Source organism: Centruroides vittatus, unplaced genomic scaffold, assembly GCF_030686945.1.
Source record: "Centruroides vittatus isolate TY-2023 unplaced genomic scaffold, ASM3068694v2 scaffold_576, whole genome shotgun sequence".
NCBI lineage: Eukaryota > Metazoa > Arthropoda > Arachnida > Scorpiones > Buthidae > Centruroides > Centruroides vittatus.
The window spans coordinates 3,542,864-3,564,920 of NW_027122713.1; the positions used below are offsets into that span (position 1 = coordinate 3,542,864).

Below are 22,057 nucleotides of genomic sequence, written 5' to 3' on the forward strand. Positions count from 1 at the left end.
CGCCATCTGGTATAATATTTTATTTAAAATGCTTTTAATTCCTAACAATTATAAAATGGCAAAATGCTTAATTTTGAGGGTAGGTTTCATAAAAAGAAATTTTTATGCTAATAACGAGTAAAATTGTCATTAAATCTGAATACTGCTGAACACGACCCCCACTATCTTTCCACCCCCGACCTTTAATCACCAAAATTTAATAGCACCAATCCATCTAACAGACAAACGTCCCTGCTAAATTTTAGAAATTTTCAAAAAAATCACAGAGGAATTTCAATGAGGGTGAACAAAATCGTACTCTCTTATACACACACAAATACACTAACATCCCATACATACAGAAAAACTTTTCCCTGAATTTATTTTCGCATTTTTCGATTTTTTAAGGAGTTTGAGTGCAAAAATATAAATATCTTGGGAGATCATTTTTTGACCGTTTGCCATACGAAGTTGTATTCCACACTTATTAAAATGCACATGTCTGCCGCAAGAAAATTGGTAATGTATGGTTGTACACACTTACGTGAACAAGTATTTTTTTTTTGTTTTTTAAAGACTATTAAGTCTAAACACTGCGACATTAATTAACAAATGTGTTTTTAACATGTACATTAAAAACATCTTTTTAACGAACAATTACACCCGATATCGATAAATCATTTTCTCTCAGTTGCCAAGTTTCTAAGAAGTTAAAAATATTATTAATAGTTACAATAATTTCTTAACTTCCATCATTTAAAATTTTGTTCCGATATTTGAATAAAAATACGTAAAAATAACATATTGTTATAATTTTTGTAAATTCATTTAAGAAGAAATAAATGTATAATATAGACGAAGCTTTTGATAATAATCTCGTTAATATGTTCAGCTTTCTAAGCGTTCTTTCTTCTTTCCGAATTTTACGACAGTGTCATAAAAGTCCATTCATTTTCCGTTGCAGTTTCGTAATTTCCAGTAAAAGTCCTGTTAATATATAGAAAGTACTAGTATACAAAATAAATTTTAAATTAAACTAATACAGCTTATCGATTCCTAAAAGTATTTAGTTACAAAACCAGCTTATTGATTTACTATTAATCAATCAGATAACTGCGCGTATATCTCAGTAATGTTAAGTGAAATTATATGTCTCCTTACTGTAAGTTAGTAATTTTGAAAATCACCATAGCCACAGCTTGAGTTTTCTTCTACTATATATCAGAAATTTTCGTTTAACCATGATCACTAATTTCTGAACAATAATCTATGCTTCCATCTATCAATGGATATAAAATTTATTATCTTTGTCGCCTAAGCTTTTTATAGTTCAATATTTTGAACAATACGTGACTTACGTTGTAAGGAGTCAATGTCCGAACGTTATTTTATGTTTTTGGGCGTTATTTTTAGTTAGTTATTTTCTTTTCGGGGTCTTTTTATTTAAGGACAAACTCTTAAACCCTCACGTGAAAAAAAAAATTCAAAAAGCAGATACAACTTTGTATCTGCGGCTGTCCTGTGACAACCAACGTAAATTAGCTCAGTGCAGCTCCGCCCTGCTCTTCGAATAAAAGACGGATCGTCCACTACTGCATGTGGTGTAATTCCTAACGACGACCGTCGGCGACACGTCAAGGAAAAGTGATTAAGCGGAAGCAACGTATACCGTGGTTGAGTATTTCTTTTGGGGTGGAGATTGGATCTTAGCTTGTATTATTATAAGAAATAGACTTTCATTTGTTTAATTGTTTACTCCTTGTTTTTTGTTACTTGACTAGTTGACATTTTTGAAAATTATACTAACTTTGGTTATAATTAATCATTTGTTGTTATTGTTCAACCTAATAAGTAAAGAAATCAACAATAGATATTTAAGTATTTTGAATTTGTATATTTCTTTTTGGTTCCCACAAAGTTCAGACTTGGTACTTTAATTAAATTTGAACCCTAACTTGTGTGACCCCGCCTTGTTGCATCACGCGGTGAGTTACAACATGAAGTATTGTATAAGATGTATGAAATAATGAATTGTAAAGGTAGGTAAAACGATGAATTTTTCACTATAATTTCATAGTTTTTTATTATATTATACTTTAATTCAGAATTTAGCACAAGAATCGACGGAAACAATGGAGAAAGTGAGGTCCATTCTAATTTAAAAACTTACTTCGTAACAAGTTCATTATAATATTGATATTCTTGAAATGATAGTTAGTCTATTTTAACTTTCAGAATATATCTATTTTCTTCTGCTTCTGTAAAATTTTATGTATTAATCCATTTTTGCGCATAGAATAATCTATCCAAACAGCACGTTTTAACATTGAGCTTTATTTAAGTTTAAATTTGATCTTTTAATTTTATGCATATTAAATTTAGTGTATGAAATATGTTCACAATGCAGACAAACATTAACAAATCTGAAAATAAGTATTGCCTTTGCCACTTAATTGCTCCAATAATATCAACACAATTAATTTTTGGAGTAGATTACTTATTACCATGCAGATCATGCAATATAGGGTACTCTCGTAGCAGGAAATGTTCGCTCTTATATGAAATTTATGCTCATATAATAAAGCTGATGATGTGGTTTTGGGCTTGTTACCTTTTTGTTGCCATATTTAATTCTGATATGATCTGCGGGACCGTTACTCTATTTTCTTCAAAACAAGTAACGGCAGTTTTGGCCTTTATAGCTTTATACGTAGCCATACAGTTGAGTATAGTAAATAGAAGGAAATTATCAGGACATTGGAAAGTAAGTAGTTATGCCAGAGAAATGGAATGGGCAAGACAAAACGAGAAGTATTTGATAACAATTTTTGCTTTGTTTTTAGTAATTTGCATGCTAAGTTATTCTGTTGCCATCACTATATATTTTTCTACCTATCCTGGAAATATCCAGGCTTTTGCCTGCATATTTTTTTACCAGATTTGGGCGTTATACGCCAGCGGTCAGACATTATCAGTTTTTACCGGCTGCCTTGCTTCGCTTTTTATTATAAAAAACAGATTGCGGTATCTAGCTATCGAACTGATTGAAGTAAATAAAGATTATATTCATCTAAACGAATTTTTAGAGAGCTTGATCGAAAGACACACCGAAATGTGGGAATTTTTCCAACACATTAATGACAGATGGATTGCCTTTCTTCCTCTCGTCTACGCCAATTTCATGTATGCCACCAGCTTTCTTCTGTACACGACAATTTTTGTTAAATTGAATATTATACAGTCTCGAACGAGTTTTATTAAAATTTCTATCTAAATGAAAAGAAATGTTAATGTTTGTAATTAAAGTTTCTACTTTTACGTTTTATAGATGGTGAGTGGAATATATTCAGTTTTTTCAAATATCTTGCAATTGACAGGAGTTCTCGAAAAAAATGTGTTCCAGTAGAAATACAATAATTCACTGAAAATGTCATGTCAAATGTTCAATAGTTTAGAATAAAAAATTTATTGTTTGACGTTTTCGTGTGAAATAACAATAAAAAACGACTAAGAATATAATTTTTCGTATGGCCATTTTTATAAAGTATTAAACATTGCACCGGTAGAATTATGCACACGTTCCGGCAAATTTCATAGAATTGTTGATATTCTTTCGCTTTTCGAAGATAATCGGGTCTCGAAGTGTTACTATATAACAATAGAAGACATTTTCGGCTTGTAGACAGTGACAAAAAATTTACAAAAATCCAATGAGTTGCTTAATTTCCCCGGCAACGTTTGGTGGCGCCATCTGTTATGAAATTTAATTACTAAAATTTTTTATATTTTTAACTATTATAAAATGGAAAACAGCTTTATTTTAATAGTATGGACGTTTTATTAAAAAAATTGTAAATGCTAATAACAAGCAAAATCGTCATTCATGTCTGAAAGTAGTGCAGATAATAATGATCTCACACTAAAAATTGAAATATATTAAACGTGTAGGATTCTTTACCAAATAATTTTTTTATCAATGAAGAAACTTGCTAATACTCTTTTAACGATGTTTGGGTCCACATATTCGTGTGAAAAAAATTGTTTTCTTCAATGAATTTTGTAAAATCTACCAATAGAAATAAACTTGGAAATGAATTGACTGCGAAATGCGTTAAACTAATGAATACGGAATATGAACCTAATATTAAGAAACTATCTGAAAATAAACAACAGATTTCTCATTAAATGTACTTCAACTTTATTATACACACACATATCTGTAACCACATCTATTAATAAATAATATTTCATAATGTATATGTGATTTTCTTTATTCCTTGTTCACTCAAATACTCAGTGTAGGGGTGACTCCCGACTTGGCATGGTGTCACCTGGTGCAGTAATTCATGGTATCACCCTATTGATATCAGTTTTTTGACGTCGACCTTTATTTTTTGCTCTTCACTTGCAAAAGTAAAAGTTAAAAAACAAAAACGAAACGTACACTTTTTAGAGGATTTTAAAAGTGAGAATCAAAAAAAGTAGTTTTTAACCATCCTTTTCTTCCTTTCCAAGTGACGCCACTGACTTAATGACCCACGAGCTCAGTGCCGTAACCAGCCATTCCTGTGCCCTATGCAAGAATTCGCATTTAGGCCTCTTAACTAATTAGGTTTGGGAAATTAATAAAACAAATACATGCATTTTGGGCCCCCTTTCCAAGTAGGCTCTGTGCGGGTGCACCTGTTGCACCTGCCTAGTTACGGCACTGCACGAGCTAGTACTGAAAAAAAAAATAATAATAATAAACAAAATTTGACCCACTTCTCAAAAAGATTCGCCATCACTGACCTAGAAGTTTGACAATGGTGTTTGGAAAGTCAGTGAAATCATGCTCGACATTCCAAACGCCGTTGTCAAACTTCTAGGCTTACAGGAAAGCGGCGCTGAACGTCAGACGTACACGTTTTCGCGTTTAAAACTTCGGCCTCAACCTCGCTATTGAATTATTACCTTAAACTTTAAAGGGTATACAAATGTGGTCATTTTTACATCTTGTTTAACTGAAACTAAATCCCAACCAGCAATTAATTTAAACAGTTCATTTATGTTACTTAATCGATTTTATAAATTTAAAACAAATTAATATATCTTACACTTCCATGTTTTCTTTGATAACAGAGGAAACACATTTTCAAGATGTACTTGACACAATTCACATACCAAGAAACAGAGTAAAGGGTTGTTGTTTTTTTTCTCTGACGACAGTACTGTACACATGTATACCTCGCTTACTCATTTTTCTTTTCGTATGTAATGAAATTTTATTCTGATTTACTGAGGCGTTAACGTTACTTGACATTCCTGCTCAATAAAATTCCGTCGCGCACAGAACTCTACGTGTGAGATATAACGTCATTCTGCTGATTATTTCCCGAGTTATATCTTTTTCAATTATGAACTTTAATTACGAACATCTGTTTATGTTCGCTAATCTCTATGCAGAATATAACTTCATTTAATTTGTAGATTAGAAATGTAGCTGCTATTGAATACTTCTTAATACGGTAGAATTATATTCAAAGAATTTGCATTTCTAATCCTGCTGATTTCCCCAAAATTTAGGAGGTAAACCCTAAGTTGACGATACTGACTCTAGTGGACTTTGAAGTCACCTTTGCAGTTTGCTTCGGTTTGACTACAAGAAAAAATTAACCCACTGCTTAAAAACACTGTCAACATTCCTCCATTCGTGCTTCTCATCTCATTTGATTTTCATAATACTTTCGGAAGTTTACTTTCCGTATATTTTAATAAATATTATAAAGGTTTTCAGAAAATATAAGAAGAAAAGCGAATCTTAGTAACGAATATAAAAGCTAATTGCACAACAGAGAATAAGCACTAAAATAATCTGAACCAACTTTATTTTATTAGACCTAGATAAACAAGTTCAGAATACTCTTCGTTGATATGCAAATTTTCGTTGTTAATTAAAGAAGTTCTACTTTCCGAGAACTTACGTTACAAAGTTTTTAACATTACAGGTATAGGACTTTAGCTCAGCGTTACTCTACCTTTTACAATGACAAAGGTCCTGAAAAGGCACTTCGCCCATAGCATTAACGGAGCACCACCAAATCATCTGAATATATACGTGGGTTCTTTCTGAATTTCATGTCGGTAAGATGATGATAATCACTATCATCCAGTCCATCAGGTTTTTATCTGAAAAAATTACTTTGTTTTTTTCTGTTTGCACCTTTCTAGATTTTGGTTTCGTCTTCATTTAGTGAAATTTAACTTTATTAATTATGAATTTTTGTTATTTATCAACAATTAAATCTAATCCATATCATTTATCTAGCTTTGTGTTTTTAAAGAAATTTTTCATCTAAACTTACTGTTTAGCATGTTTTTCATTTTTGAATGGGCAGTATTTCATTCCAGAGGATACCAGGGAGCTCCTTGATTTCCAGATTAACTATTAAAAACTAAGAATGGAAACAGAGTCAACACTGCACTAGATATGCGTGTAACATCATCTTCCCGTGTTCACAATTGAAATTGACTAACAAACAAGCGCATCACATTAAATAAAAACTTTTTCCAATATTGTTTACTGTGTCTTTTTACTACAGTTTCATGCAAAATGTTTGTTTTTTGTCCTTTTCCTGGTGGTAATAATTCTATAATTTTTCTAAAAATATATATAGGCAATTCAATTAAACACGTACTGTACCATCCGTAACTTTATTACTACTACTTTAATAACTACCAGGTACCATCCTTTATTTACTATTGACTCGCGTGTGTAAACACACGCGAGTCAATAGTAAATAACATAATTCACAACGTGTTTTCGATTTGTCCCGCGTACAGGGATATTGGGATGATTACAAAATGCAGTTCTTGCAGTGGGTGACAGTCAAATTTGAAAAATACTGGATGAGAGCTGTACCAAGTAAACAGGGCACTGCGTGAATTTCACGAGGCCTGAACTATATCAGAGAAATTTAATTTGATTTTTAATTGGTTTGAAGTTTGATCTGAATCAAATAAATCGATAACGGCTTATTTTCTTGAAACGAGCCAGTCTCCTTTTGTGTGGGTGTTAAGTTTTGGAATTGAAAACAACAAAAACCAGGATAACAAAATCGTAAAGCGTAAAATGTCTGGACCATTCGGAATCGACTAAACTCCGATTTCATTCGTCAATAATTAGAAGTCCATATCCATGATTGGCCAGTCTTTCGTGTGTTTTGGACATCAAATGTTTCGTATCTGATTGGTCGATCCGTTATGTTTAACACAAAGAAAATACGCAACAGTCTACATTGTGAAGCATCGTGTAAAAATGTTTAATATGTTCTGCTTTAAACACTCTTATTTTTCGTAAATTTTATTCATTTTATAAATTCGATTTTTCATAATTTTTAAAATAATTTATTAATTTGGTAATTTATATTTTGCATCCAGATAAATAATAAATATAGATATACTTTATTCCATTCTTGAATTCCTCTTAAGTAAGGAGGGTGGATTGATACTTCGCTCAATATACGCTAGGTAATGAGGTCTGACCGTATATTTTCTGAAAAATATGAAAATTTATTTTATTCCAAATAATACGAAATACTTCAAAGCTATATAATCTTACTGTAATTCTTTAAACTTCTCGGCTTTTATATACTCCATGTTCTTTTTCCTTCTCTGTTCATCTTCATACATTTGTTTCCCCTCGCGAAACATGGCTCTTCTGATAGCAGCGTAACGTTTCTCATTATCTCTTATTTGAGCCAAAAGATCTGATCCATATTTTATGGCTTCTTTCTTTCTACTTACTTCTTCTTTTCGTTCGTTTTCGAGTGCAGATACCAGATGACTACAATAGTTATTTTAATTGAAAGTTAATAAGGATGATACTGTACACGAGAAAATACAAATTTAGAAAGTTCTTACTATAAAACACGATGAAATTCTTCTTTGTCTTTCTGTTTTTCGGATGCCAAAAGAGACATTTTCGTATCTACTTGGTTGTCCAGTGCTTTGCGTAATTCTATCTTTCCCTGTGTTGATTTTTTCGCTTCCTCCAGTTCTCTCTTCCTCCATTTTCTTTCCCGTTCCTCCTGCGCTCTTCGTGCTTTTCGTTCGTCCTTCGTGTATAAAAAAATGGGATATACGCGGATTATTATTATTTTTCTTGATTCGTCCTTTATTCATTAATTTATTGTAAAATGTAATTATAAAAGTGGGTCGAAATATAACCAATAAAACTGCTAGGCAACCAGCCAAAAGCAACAGCATGGCTGATTGTTTCGGCTGGTTATTTACTCATTCCCTTATACTTTTAAGTATTTGATTATAACTATAAGTTGAAAAAATCCTTTTCTATAATTTAACTTTAAGAAATGTTATTCAATGGTCCGTTATTAAAAGTCATTACAATAGGAAAGAGTTTTAGAAAAATTTTAATATATAATTCGAACTTAAAATAAATATAACTTGAATTTGCTGTTAGATTTTAATTGAAAATAGCTTTTAAGTAAGTAAATACCTTTTGATGTCAGTTACTGTTGCAAAATTTCTAATCTGAAGAGAATAAAATCAAACAGGGTGAGGCTAAGCTGGCTGGAGAGTGAAGATTGTCAAAGATGCATTGAAAATGTTGGGATAATGTATCTTGTTTAAATGATTGTGCTACTATTTTAACTTTTTTTCCTACTATTTTGCATATCTTTCATTGTGCATTAATAAATACATCTAACTATTAAGTGACTTTTGCCTTATTCTGTATAAGGGAAAAACCATTTGACAATCATAAAATTAATTGGCTTTACTTTCTGTAACAACCACTGATTAATTACATATAATAACGGGTGGAAGAGGATTACGGTAATTTTGAGAAGATATAACAGAAAACATATGATTTCTTCTTGTGTTATAATATTAGCATGATGAACCAAATTAAGCAACTGTTTGCAACATTTTCAAATCCACATATCCCTTTTGTGAAAATGGAAAATTTATGTACAGTACTTCTAAATGTTTATAAACTGAAAATAGTTAAAGAATACTGCTAAATAGTTTTGTGACCAGAGTCAGTACCTCCTTGCTACCTTGTCAGGACTGACACCACCGTGTCCCAGGTGACACGGAAGCCGAGATGGCATGTTAATTCGGTCATGCAAACAGCCACGTACACAGGTGATTGGATTCAGGATGGCGATGAATTGAGAGACAGTGTACCAAAAGTGAATCACTTGGATACCACCAGGTTAACAACTAATAACGATTTAATTTCAACAGAAAGAAGTACATGACACTAAAATAGATATATCGGGATAGATATATATAGATTTAGCGGATCCATCTAGCGGTCGCGGGTGAGAGAGTTTACACGAGGTTCCCATAGCGATAAATACTTGTCCAGTTGTAGTCTTGCTAGTTGTGCCTTTCCGGTTGTAGTCTTCCTGTTGGAGAGGATGAGAACCAGTTCTGGACATGGGGTTCGAAGACGAAGTTATAGAATAACTTCGTCTTCAAACCCCTTCTTATATGATAAGATATTCCGTTCGCAGACATGACAGGTTCAGGTCAGAGTAGTATAATCTATTTCAGAGGCAATAAAATTAACGTTATCGGGTGAGTGACTGGCGACGACTAAAAATGGCGGTTTGGACCCCACACACACTTTAGAAATTGTGTTGATGACGACTCTCTGCTTGTCATCACCTCCTCCTTTTTATTAGAGGGACTTCTCTTGGGTTTTTTCCATGACTTCGCTAGAATTTTTAGTACATCTGGGCCAATAGTTAAATTTTCATTCGTGGGTTCCAGGTGACACATTGACTGTGTCAGCTTCAACAAGGAACAAAGTCCGCAGGAAACAGTTTTAATTGTCTTTGACTAAATGTTTCCATGTTGTCTCTCTTTAAATTTTTATAGAAAACAACCATGAAACAAAAGGGTTTTTGCACCAAATTTGGCTCTTGCAGTTTCATCATTAAAATGCAAATTAGTAGTTTAAAGTTAAAATACTATCCCAATTAGTTTAGTAGTATCAGCAAGTAATCAGTCAATAGAAAAGAAATATTAAAATAAAGTAACTGAACTCGGATCTGAAATAAAATATAAAGACCACGAAACATTAAAAACGTGCAGCTTTTATGCACGTGGGTATAGAAAATTTTGAGTTGCCTAGTTATAAGCTTTTTTTTTTAAATTGAAAAACATTGTGAATTTAAAATTACATTTAGCAGCCATTACAGATTTTTTTGACATATCCCAGGTTGGGAAATGCAAGATAAATCAAACAAGATGTTGAAATGATGGAAATGCAGTCTAAGATACAAAATGTCTTGTCACGATGATCATTAAACAGAATTTATGGCAAATTAAACTTTGAATATTTTCAATATTTATTGTTATTGTATGAAACAACTTGTTAAAGGGATTCTTCAAATGTAAACCCTGACTGAAAGTAATTATTTCTTGAGTGAAAACATTCAAAACCTTAAGCATTTTTTGTATGGACGATTCCTGAAGATGGGTTTGTAACTTTGGGAATTGGTGAGTTTTTGAAATTTTTCACTCCATAGGTATCAAGTTTTAGTTGAGTATTGTACGAAAGAATTTCTGTTTTATTAATGTAAATTTAATTAAGTTGCTACAAAATGTGATATTAGGAATTAACAAATTTGAATCCATTTGTTTTTAGAATAATAATAGGAAGTCAACTTATACATGAAAAAAGTGAAAATATGTAGGCCTAGTCTTATGAATATGGTATAAATAGAATTCATAAACATTTAATGAAAAGTATTTATATTACTTCAAAACAGAATTCTGATACAAAAGTCTAATATGACAAAAGCCAAATTGAATATATCATTTGTATAAACTCCTAAAATATTCATTACATGTCAAATAATTTAAAAATATTCTCCGAAATACATAACTTCAATTAGTTTTTAATAATTATAATACTAACCTCTTCTGCTAAAATGTCTACCACCTGTTCTTGTTTCTTCCGAAGCTCATCAATTTGTCTCTCTCTCTGTCTCTTTTCTTCTCTTCGTCTCTGTTCTTCTGCTTCTTCACGTTCCTTTGAAAGAAAAATATATATTTATATTTTTAATATAGATATTTTTTATTATAATATATAGATATTTTTAATTTTGTGATAATTTTGACAATAAGAATGTTTATAAAAATGTTTAATATACACACTGTTCAAAGTAAATATAATACATACAGATAAACAATTTTTTGATAAATAATTATTTTATTTTGGAAACAATACTTTAAAAAAGCTTATAATTTTATACTATTTGTGTAAAAGCAATATAATTGGTTATAAATTTAAAGAAGTGCTACTTATTAGTAAACCATAAAGTATGACCAAATGGCTGAGAAGTTGAGGTATCGGTCTACCATCCTGGAGATCTGGGGTTGAATCCAAGTCAGCAACCCCAGGAATTTTTCTTGGGACTTACCAGCCAGAAAACAAATGCATTGGGCTCTCTCTCTTGCCAGCTAGTCATCCCCATTGTGAGCCTAGTTGAACCCATAATGGGTATGGGGGAAAAAAGGGCACTAGAGAGCCCTTTTTTCCCTCAGGCCAGGGATAGAACAAGAAAAAATAAGTAAGGTTTTTATCGAATAATATACTTTGGTTACAAGTTAGTAGTGGAATCTTGTTACTAATAAAATGATGTGAATAGATGTTTAACACACATTAAATGTTACTATTGTGAGTTCCAGAGGGGTTAATTAAAATTAAAACAGACAATTAAGAAAGTGGAAAAACCCCAGTTTTCTTTTCACCTGGTATTTCCATTACCCTCTGATACGATAGATAACAAACGATCGAATGACTGTAATAAATCAACAATCTTTATGATGTTTTGAGTAAGTTTCTACGATGAGTCCAAACTTCTAATTATTGATGACGGAGAACGTCAAAATCGTCTAAATTATGAGGTAAAAAGAGTCAGAACACCTGGCAGAGAATATCAACAATTTGCCTGGGTCGTCAAAGTCTTATGGCCCGCCTCAGCCATACCAGGGACATATCATGAACTTGGAACCACAACAACATGAGTCACCAAAGTCTCATACTCAGGAGAATAAAAAGGACTGACTTCAGAGGTTCAGGGCAGATATACTAGGAGGAGCATAGAAGAAGCTCTACCTGCCACCTCCTGTCTCACCATAGTCAGGTAGACATCCCTGGAAGCAGCTCTACTCACCATTCGCCAGGCCAAACTCCATCTCCAGAGAAAACTGGACCTAACCGGTATGCCTCAACTATGATTGAAGACCTCGGTCACTTTCTCAGAGGTAGCATATTTAGATTATTGTAAACTCTCTCTTGGTTGAAGTAGATATCAGGCTTTAGTATATATCTTTGGTATATTGTTTATGCAAAGTAGGAAATACCTTAATGTTACAGCTTACTGTATTACATGTTTTTTTTTTAAGTTCATTAAACTGTTTTGGTTGTTAAATGAGTCGTGTGTGGATTTCCTGTGAAGAACCAGTCACCCTATCGACTTATCTGCACCTCCTCCCCACTCAACAAATAGCCCTCCTATTTAATAGCCATCCAGTGACATTGTGAGCAGCCATTTTACTGGGTTGACGTCGGAGAAAGGGTTGGGTTTAGCGCCTCCCCAGCTTCTCACACTATTAATGTTTGATGGTCAGGTGGCTGAGAGGTTAAGATGGCAGGCTACTGCTCAGTGGACCTGAAATCAAATGTGGATGGGTTTAAAAAAAACACAATGCTTTCAGAGGATGGACTTTCCAGATATGTTGGGCCCATCTCTCACCTCCCAGCTGCTCCAATGTGGGTGGGCCTGGCTAAAGAGGCTCTCTTAATGCTGACAGGGTAGAAAAAGTTAAAACTAAAGATATTTTTGTCAATTATATAACCATACAAACATATTCAACAGAATGGAATTATGTAGACTAGTTAATGAAAATCACTTCATTTATTAAATTTTAAACTGAACCAAACAGTTAGTTTGTTTATATATTCTTAAATAAATTTATGTGTTATAATTAAATAATAAATTAATACACTAATTTTAAAAGTACGCACAGCTTTTTCATTCATAAATGACAAGTATCTTAATTCTTCAGTCAGTTTCCTTTCATTTTCCCACTTTCTGCGAGCCAGCAGATCCTCTAATTGCATCAAAATGTCTGCCTGAAAATCATTTATTAAAATTATTTGTGTTAATATTAATTAATAATATGCATATATAGAGTTATAATAGTAATTAAATTGATACCATTAATTCTCTCTGATTTTTCTTTTGATTTTGAAATGCTTTTAAATCTTCTAATTGCATTTTTTTAACAAGATGTCTTAACTCTTTATGTTCTAAATATTTCTGGTCTTTATCTAATTCTTTCTGTTCCAAATTATCATATATTTGTTTTCTAAGTAGATTTCCATATCTATGTATTTGCAAGAAAAAACTTTTTATAAAGAATTTATGTAAATTAATTAATTTTTGTCACTACTTTTATCATATTTTAAAATAATCTAGTATGATGGCCAGACAGCTGAATGGTTGAGGTGGCATGAAGCACCAATAAAGCAGAGTTCTATAATATAATTTTTTGTTTACGCTAGAAGAAATTGGAGTGGATTCTTTATTTGTACAAAAAATGATTATTATAGAAAAAAAATTATGATATATTTTATAACTTCAATAAATTTGTATTAATGATAATTGAATAATTTCTCAACATGAATAAAGACATGTTTTTATTGATTCCTTATGTCATTGCTCTCCCAGTATAATAAGTCCTATTAATAAACATCTTCCAAGTAGGCAAGGGTACAAACAAAAGTTGTATTAATAAGTTTAATAGTGAATCTGTGTGAAATATATTTTATTATTAAGAATACTCTTTAATAATATTTAATAACAATTTAAATCTGTTCTTTGCTTCAAAGTATTTCATTATTTATTACAGTTCTACATGATTATGACTATAATTTAAACATAATATCTATCTATAACTAATCTAATCTCTGTATATAGAATATTTTTTGACCTAAATTTGAAAGAAAATATTCTTATACATATATAAGAATATTTTCTTTCAAATTTAGGTCAAAAAATATTCTATATATACCCACTGTGGCCAAACTGCAGCTCTTCTAGACCCTTATTGCAGCTCCTGTATTTTGGACTCCCACCTCTTATTACTTAGGGGTAGGGGTCTGACTTTGAACTTTGATGCTATTCCTCTCTCTCCTATTATTTATATATAATATACATATATATAAAATACTGTTCCAATATAGGATGTGGCTCTCACATTTATACATACAGTCCGTAAAGAAATTATAAACTCAAGTGAAAATTTTCTGTGTTTTAATTTCTTTTCATCCACAGTCAATTGTTGCTATATGAGATGATTTTAATTAGTCTTAAGAATATATAATGAAATAAACAAGTCTTTGTATTGTATCATTTTAATAAACAATCAAAAATTTGAATTGTTATAATTTTTTGTTGTAAACAATTTATAAACTCAAGGGTGATTTAGTAAGTTTTTAATACTTTGTGGACCCTCCCTTGTTTTCAATTACCTCCACAGCTCGTTTAGGCATTGAATCAAGCAGGTTTTGAATTTCACTTAGTTTAATTTTGTCCCAGGCATTATACAATGCAACTGTAAGCTCATCGGATGTGTTGTATTGTTTTCCATGGCGATAAACTAATGCCAAGTTGACTCCAAAGGTTTTCAATCGGGATTAAGGTCTAGACTATGTGCTGGCCAAACCATCACTTCAAATTTTTCATGTGAAAACTACTTTGTAGTACTGGCTGACTTGTGAACAGATGCATTGTCCTGTTGATAGATCCAGTCTTGACCACCAATGAGAGGACCAAATGGGATTAGATGTTCATATAACATAGCTTGGTCTCAGAATTCATTCGCCTATTAATGTGCGCCAAATCTGTTTTCCCTTCATATCCGATTGCTGCCCAGATCATTACTGAACCTCCTCCTTGTTGTCTACTGGATTTGACCCTGGGATTCTTTCATATATCATGCCAATAATATGCTTGGCCATCCGGGCCATCCAGGTTAAACTTTTTCTCATCTGAGAAAACTATTTTTCTCCATTCAGTTGTCCAGGTAACATGATCTTTTGCCCATTGCAGCCTTGTTGTCTGATGTAACTCTGTTAGCTTTGGTTTGGACTTCACTTTCATAAAGTTTATTGTTTTATTCTTTCTCAAGCTTTTCCACACAGTTTGGTGGGACACTGGAGTTGGTAAAACTGCACCTATCTCACGAGTAGACAATGATTCATTTGTTGCAAGACTAGCAATGCAGCGATGATCACAAGGCTGCAGACTGGTTTTCGTCCTGTACGTTTAATTTTGCTATAATTATCACCCTTTTCTAGTACATTTTGTACTGCAGTTTGAGATCTTCCAAGTTTTGAAGCAATTTTACGAGTTGGCCACCCTTTTCCCTTAAAGAAATAGATTTTTTGTATTTCACTTTCAGTTAAGGTTACTCCCCTTGGCATTTTTGTCACTTTTTTAGTTTGAATTCTTAGACTCACCCAAAATGTTACACATACTAATTTACATAAATACATGCATAGTGGATTGTTCCATTCAACGGTAATAATCAGTTTTCACCCTTGAGTTTATAAATTGTTTACAACAAAAAATTATAACAATTCAAATTTTTGACTGTTTATTAAAATGATACAATACAAAGACTTGTTTATTTCATTATATATTCTTAAGACTAATTAAAATCATCTCATATAGTAACAATTGACTGTGGATGAAAAGAAATTAAAACACAGAAAATTTTCACTTGAGTTTATAATTTCTTCACGGACTGTAGTATACGGCTCATACTGTGACATAATTTTGCCACCCCTGATGTACACTTACAATATAGCCTGTAACTAACTTATTACATTGTTATTTCAAAAGTATTATTCATTAACACATTTTTAGCTTTAACATATTGCCATGGTTCCTCTAATTATAAAAATCTTGAAATAAAAATTGCTAACTTCCATCATAACATACAAAAATATATTCAACTTAGTTTTTACTGGATAAGTATTAACATATTTCAATGTTTTTGTGTATATCATCCACTTATTTTATATTGCTTAGAATTATTATTATTATTATTAATTTGTTTCTTTCATATTTGACTCTCCATTCTGTGGAAACTGAAAAGGCTTTTTAATCATACCCATCATGGGTTTTGCCACAATGAAGATAGCCAGGTGGTGAAGGATGAGCCTGATATATCAGGATGGATCATCCATGAAAAATTTCTGAGATTTTTCAACTGCTCAGATTCAATCCCAGGTTTCCCAGAGCAGTAGGGATGCCACCTTTACTGCCTCAGCCTTCCATTCAATGCTTAAAGTTATTTTAAAAACATTTCTTAAAAAATTATGACCTATTCATATAAATCTATTTACTTTCTTAGTGCTTTAATTTAATTTTCAACTTCCTATTTATAAAAATTGCATAAGTTTCTCTTTGGTAAGATAACAATATGTATAATATTTTGTAGTTTAAATATATGTTCAATTATATATTCTTTTTATTTAAAGGAAACTATACTTCCACTTCAATAGTGTATCCAGGATTTTGAGATTATGTATGCCACTCAAGGCAAGCTGGGAAATAAGACATATCCACCATGTTGTTTTTCAGAGAATGTTACTCAATTATCTTAGAATTATTTACTTACTTAAAGTCATGTGATGCTAGATATTTATTACTTCTTATTTATTTTCTATATGTCATGAATGAAGTATACTATCACACATACATTTCTTGGAGCTTTAATGAATTAAAATACTGATTTACCTTTGACTCTCTTCCTTATTCTTTTTATCTTTTTCTTCTTGTTTTTGAATAGCTAGCATTCTTTCTCTTTCCATCATTTCATCTAAAGATTGGTTTACATTCTTTATCTCTTTTTCTATTTGTGCTTTTTCATATACTTGTTTATCTCGGATTGCTTGGCATTTCACATTTTGAATCAACTGTACATGCATGCAAATTAAATATGTTTATCATAAACTTAAGTACAATACTACAAATTGCTGTCTAATTTCTTTACCTGATTTAGATATTTTACTTCCTCTTCACTTTCAATTTTTGTTTTTTCAGCTCTTTTATTCAGAACATCTGATAAATTTTTAGCTTCTGTGTCATTTGAGTTATGGTTCTTTTCTCTTACATCATCATAATATTTCATACAACACTTGCGATTTTCTACAGCTTTCTAAATATAACGTTAAAATAAATAAAAACAGTGTAAGCAAACTTTCTATTATTTTCCAAGTAACTTTTCTATAACCAAAAACACATATTAGTATACTTTAATTAGATGAATATAAACAGTCAAAACACTATCACAAATTAAACATATTATCAGCAGTAGTAGTTTTTACATTTCTGTAAGATACTAGAAAACAAGAAGTTACAAAACCCCTTTTATGTAATTTATATAGTGTAAAAACCTTTATCACACAATACTTCACATTACACAAACTCCTGACTCATAGTATATTCTGAATGTTAAACAAAGAACTGAGATTGACAAGTATATATTTGTCATGTCTGAAACCTTTGAAATACAGAATGCTTGGTAAAGGGTTAGATGGTCTGATCCCAATACCATCAGTGTGATTTGTTTTAAAAAACAGATTTAAGTATTAAAATAATTTCTGGCTTCAATTTTTCAAATTAATTATTTTGTATATCAACATAGTGAAACAGATTGGCTTTTCATACAGAAATATTTGAAACATTACAAAAGTTTCTAGAAATATGAATAATTTCGTTGTGTTTTTCATTTCAGAACATAAATTTGTTCATAGTTTTTCATTTTTTGCAGGATCAAAATTTTTTCTACAAATTAAATTTAGTTGTTTTTCAATGAGAGGAATAATAACATCTACTGCAGAAAGTAAAGTTGTAAATTCAAATGCAGTTCATGATTCTTTCTATATATTTTTACTTTTTCTAAAATTAACTTTTTTATTTTTATTTTTAAATTTATTGTTTTTGCTATTCTTTACATTTACTACTCTCATGCAAAATTTTTTTATATATTATGTAGTAAGTTAAATAATGATTCATACAATAAATTCATAAGGAAATCAAATCTAATTATTTCTACCCTAAAGTGTAAAAAAATTTGAAATGGAATATTGTTAAGTATGGCAATTTCAGATTGTAACTTTAGGCAAATATGGATATGCAAGGCCTCTTTACTGTAAGTTCATATAATGCAAACTCATATTGCATACTTTATGTTTACAACTTAGAGGATTTTAGCTAATATTGAATCAAGATCAAGAATTGATAAGCATACTATTGTCTCCGAGTTCCCTAACGGCATAAAGGTCTTAGGCTTTTGCTTAAGACCTTATATATAAGTTAATGACAAACAACATACCTTATTTATAAATAATGTTTAATGTATGAAATCATATTTTCTCCAAAACAAGATTTGTTTAATATAATTAGTAACTGTATGAATATAATAAAGTATTTGATTACTAAAAATCTTTAATTTCAAAAAATAATTTTAAATAATAATATAAGAGAACCTCTAATGCATCTCTGAATTTTTTCCTTTCATCTTCTTTGATTTTTCTCAGCTCTGGAGATATGTAAAAAGCATTTTGCTGTATATTTTTTAATTCACTAGCAGTCAGTATAGTAGTTTTAACAGTCGGTTCGGGTCGAGGAATACTAAAAATATAAATATCCAGTCATTATTCCGAGCTAAAATCAAATTAAAACGCCGAATATTTTTTCTGAAAATAAACTAACAAAAAATTTATTATCATTAGACCTCAGATGAATGTAAAGCTTTATTTCTTTTATAATTATATAGAGTTGCATAAAGCAATTCATTTTCAAAACACGCAACAACAGCATAGAAATCTACATCATTACATATATATGTGTGTAAACTGTAAGATTTTACCTCTGTTGAGCAACCTCGACTCTCCATTACCTCATAATCCATCTCCATAAGACCAGGCCCGCCGTAAGCGGGCGTGCAAGGCGTGCACTGCACGCGGGCGGCACGTCCAGGGGGCGGCAAATTGGTATTGCTGACAAGCTCAGCGTAGGTAGTCGTAGTTAAACAGGGGCAGCATAATCGGTATTGCACACGGACGCTCAAACAGCTAGCGGCACTGCTGCATAAGACCAAGTGTCTAATGGCAGTGAGCCGTTAAGAGCCTTTCTACTCTAAAATGTTCTTTACATTCCTCCTGACTTAGTAAGAGACATCAAAAATAAGACTCTAATTTTTTAAAGATTCCTCTCAACTATTTACTAGAAAGAACCTTATAATCTGTACATTAAACATAATCACTAATCAATTTGATTTTGTTACAATAGATCGCAAGATATCAATCCCGCACACTATCAGCATACAAGTACTTGTTGACAATTTACGTCAAATCACAAACATTTTTAGTCTTTGTGAAGCAATTTTAAACACCGTTTCGGGATAATCTCCAGTTGTTTCGATTTTAAAATTATTCACTACTGCAGGAAACAGGTTTAGAGCTGAGTATCTGGTGAAAAGTTGCTCCTGGATCTATCCCATTAAGCATTTTGCTTGTATAAGAATAGTCTACATTGCAAGAAGGGTATCAATGATGCACAGCAGAGATAAAAATCTCGATCCGTTTAAAACAAAGAATATAAAGTGTAAAGTGTAATATGGAAAAATATAGTGAATGTAGTGTAAAATAAATAAATGAATTGGTTTAAAACTTACATTAATTTCCTAAAAACTCCATTTTCGAAAAAATTAATGGTATCGGAGTGAGTTTCTTTAAACCTCTGAGGAGAACGTCTTTTTAAGCAGCGCTATATTTCAGAATATAAATAAAATTTCAATCAAATAAACAAACGAGTATAAAAAAAATTATACATATCTAAGTCGAACAATAGAATAAAGATTGACGTGTGAGATACAAAACCATTTACCATTTTCCGATTTCGATGAAATAATCTATTTCAAATTCAAATTTTCAAATGTCGCCATGGTAACGCGTAAACAACAAAAACAGAACGCCCCCTAGCGGCGTTATTAACCAAATTTACAACGAAATTAATATAAATGTCGTATTTATTCAAACAATTCATTTATAATTAGACCTATAATTTACAGCAAAAAATTATACTTGTTTCAAATTTGTAATGTTAACAGAATATGTTTGTAATTTAACGATGCAGAATGCTAGTTGTTTAATTTAATTGACGATACACAGTCAAACCTCTCTAAACAACGGCTACTGACGAAAACATAAGGAGCCTTTTCGGAACCCGTTTGACACCTTACAAGTTGAGGCCCGTTATGCCGTTTTCATATAGGCTATAGGTATAATTTATATGGTAATGCTATAAGAGAAGAAGTAATAACCACGCCCAAACAATATCCTTAATTATATTTAAAATTATCTGATAAAATACCAGTCTTAATTAGAACAGACTTAAATCAAGAAATTTTAAATAAACACTATTTGCAAGGTCCCTGCATCTTAGGAGCCCAGGGCAATAGCTCCTTCCCGCCCTTCTCTAGCAGCGCTGGATTAAGTTTCTAGCGGGCCCTAGACAAAATTTAACTTGGGGCCCCATTTAAATAAGTTGCTTCTAAACAAATCTTATATAATGTGACATTAGCGTAGCTAGCATGGGTGACACCCGGTGCGGATATCGTGGTGTCACCCCAAGTCACACCGTAGTGTCACCCTTTTTAACTCTTTTATAAAACACTATTGTATTGTAATATCTTCGCACTCGAGCAACTTGAACGCTATATCGAATATGCGATGTCGCGACGTATAAGTGTAGATTTAGAAAATAAATCATAACCATCCATACATCAGTACTACCACGAGCCGCGGCCTTAGGAATATTTCTAGATGGCGCGAGCAGTGGCGTGCCGTGACATTTGATGATAGGGAAGCTGTGTTTCTATAAGAAGCCGACTTTCAGGGACAATCAATTAATTGCGCGTCAGGGCCCGTTCGTATTCGTTTGTTCGATAAGTCAGTAAAAACCGTATACTTCTTTAAATGTATTTTTAATAGATTATCTGACGTACTGTACTTAATAAATAAAAAAGTTCAATATAATTACCTCCGTTATTAAATTCAATAAATTCCCTACGCCCTCTAAATGCCAATTCTCGCTTTGAGAAAAAACACATAACATCTATTAATTTAGATATATCTATTAATCGTAATTATCTTGTTATAATTTTCAATATTTATTTTATATTGTCTACCAATGTTAAATTCTATTACACTTTGATTTCCAAATTGCTTCAATTTTACGAAAGAATCGTCATTCGTCATAAATTTTATCGTCAAAATGTCGAAATTTTTTGTTGACGTATTTATATTTAATTTAGGCATTGGTCTTTCTCTTTTAATAATGTTTTCTTTTTCATTATATGGTCTTGAGCCGAAACTTTTTTTTAAATAAATTTTTGAATCACTAGCCACGATGTAAGGGCTAAAATTAAAATTATCAGAAAAACTTACTTGGTAAAACAAAATGTGTGACGAATATACATGCCTAGTACAAAAAGTTCTTCAATTGTATGAATATACTTTTAAAGAAACTTATAATTAAATATAACTTTGTGAAGAAACGTACATAAAAATAACAAAATATTCTTTACTTTTTAAATCTTAAAACAATCCACTTAGTGAAATACTGTAGCTCCCTACGAGTGGATAATGAATGCAATCAGAGACGGTCCAAGTAGGTGTGTCCGTGCCAAATCCCGAGGGTGCCGATATCGGTCAATGTCAAATGCCTCTTTTGTCGCGTCACTAGTATATATCAAAGGACGCGACGGGGTTGTTGTAGATTTTAAACGTTTCTCACCATAGCTGTAAAAATCTAAATATGTTAAACTTAACAGATTGTCCGTCGTTCGTTTTCTAACTACAGTAGAGCGTCGATAAGTGGAACGTCGGTAAGTGGAATGGCCGGAAAGTGGAACGATTTTCAGTCGGACTGTGTCGTGCTGAATCGAATGTTTTTGATACTAAATTTACTTCTAA

At 31.6% G+C, this 22,057-nt stretch overlaps 1 protein-coding gene across 1 annotated transcript; it reads right to left on the bottom strand.

Annotated features, from left to right (window-relative positions):
• Positions 1–7,342: 7,342 nt before the first annotated feature.
• Positions 7,343–20,082, bottom strand: LOC136989470 (cilia- and flagella-associated protein 45-like). Its single transcript, XM_067287624.1, has 11 exons — positions 19,968–20,082; positions 19,756–19,847; positions 18,566–18,710; positions 17,068–17,232; positions 16,812–16,990; positions 13,221–13,389; positions 13,028–13,135; positions 10,913–11,026; positions 7,882–8,075; positions 7,580–7,804; positions 7,343–7,513 (listed from the first exon to the last, which is right to left on the bottom strand). Exons 1-11 carry the CDS (start codon positions 19,968–19,970, stop codon positions 7,423–7,425), a joined length of 1,485 nt encoding a protein of 494 aa, XP_067143725.1. The 5' UTR covers positions 19,971–20,082; the 3' UTR covers positions 7,343–7,422.
• Between the last annotated feature and the right edge of the window lie 1,975 nt (positions 20,083–22,057).

Excerpts from the sequence above, each read along its gene's own strand:
- LOC136989470 (XM_067287624.1), bottom strand. Across the intron at positions 18,711-19,755 it reads GGAGTTTTTAGGAAATTAAT|TATTCCTCGACCCGAACCGA; the intron begins GTAAGTTTTAAA and ends TTATATTTTTAG. Across the intron at positions 13,390-16,811 it reads AATAAGGAAGAGAGTCAAAG|ATATGGAAATCTACTTAGAA; the intron begins GTAAATCAGTAT and ends GCAAATACATAG.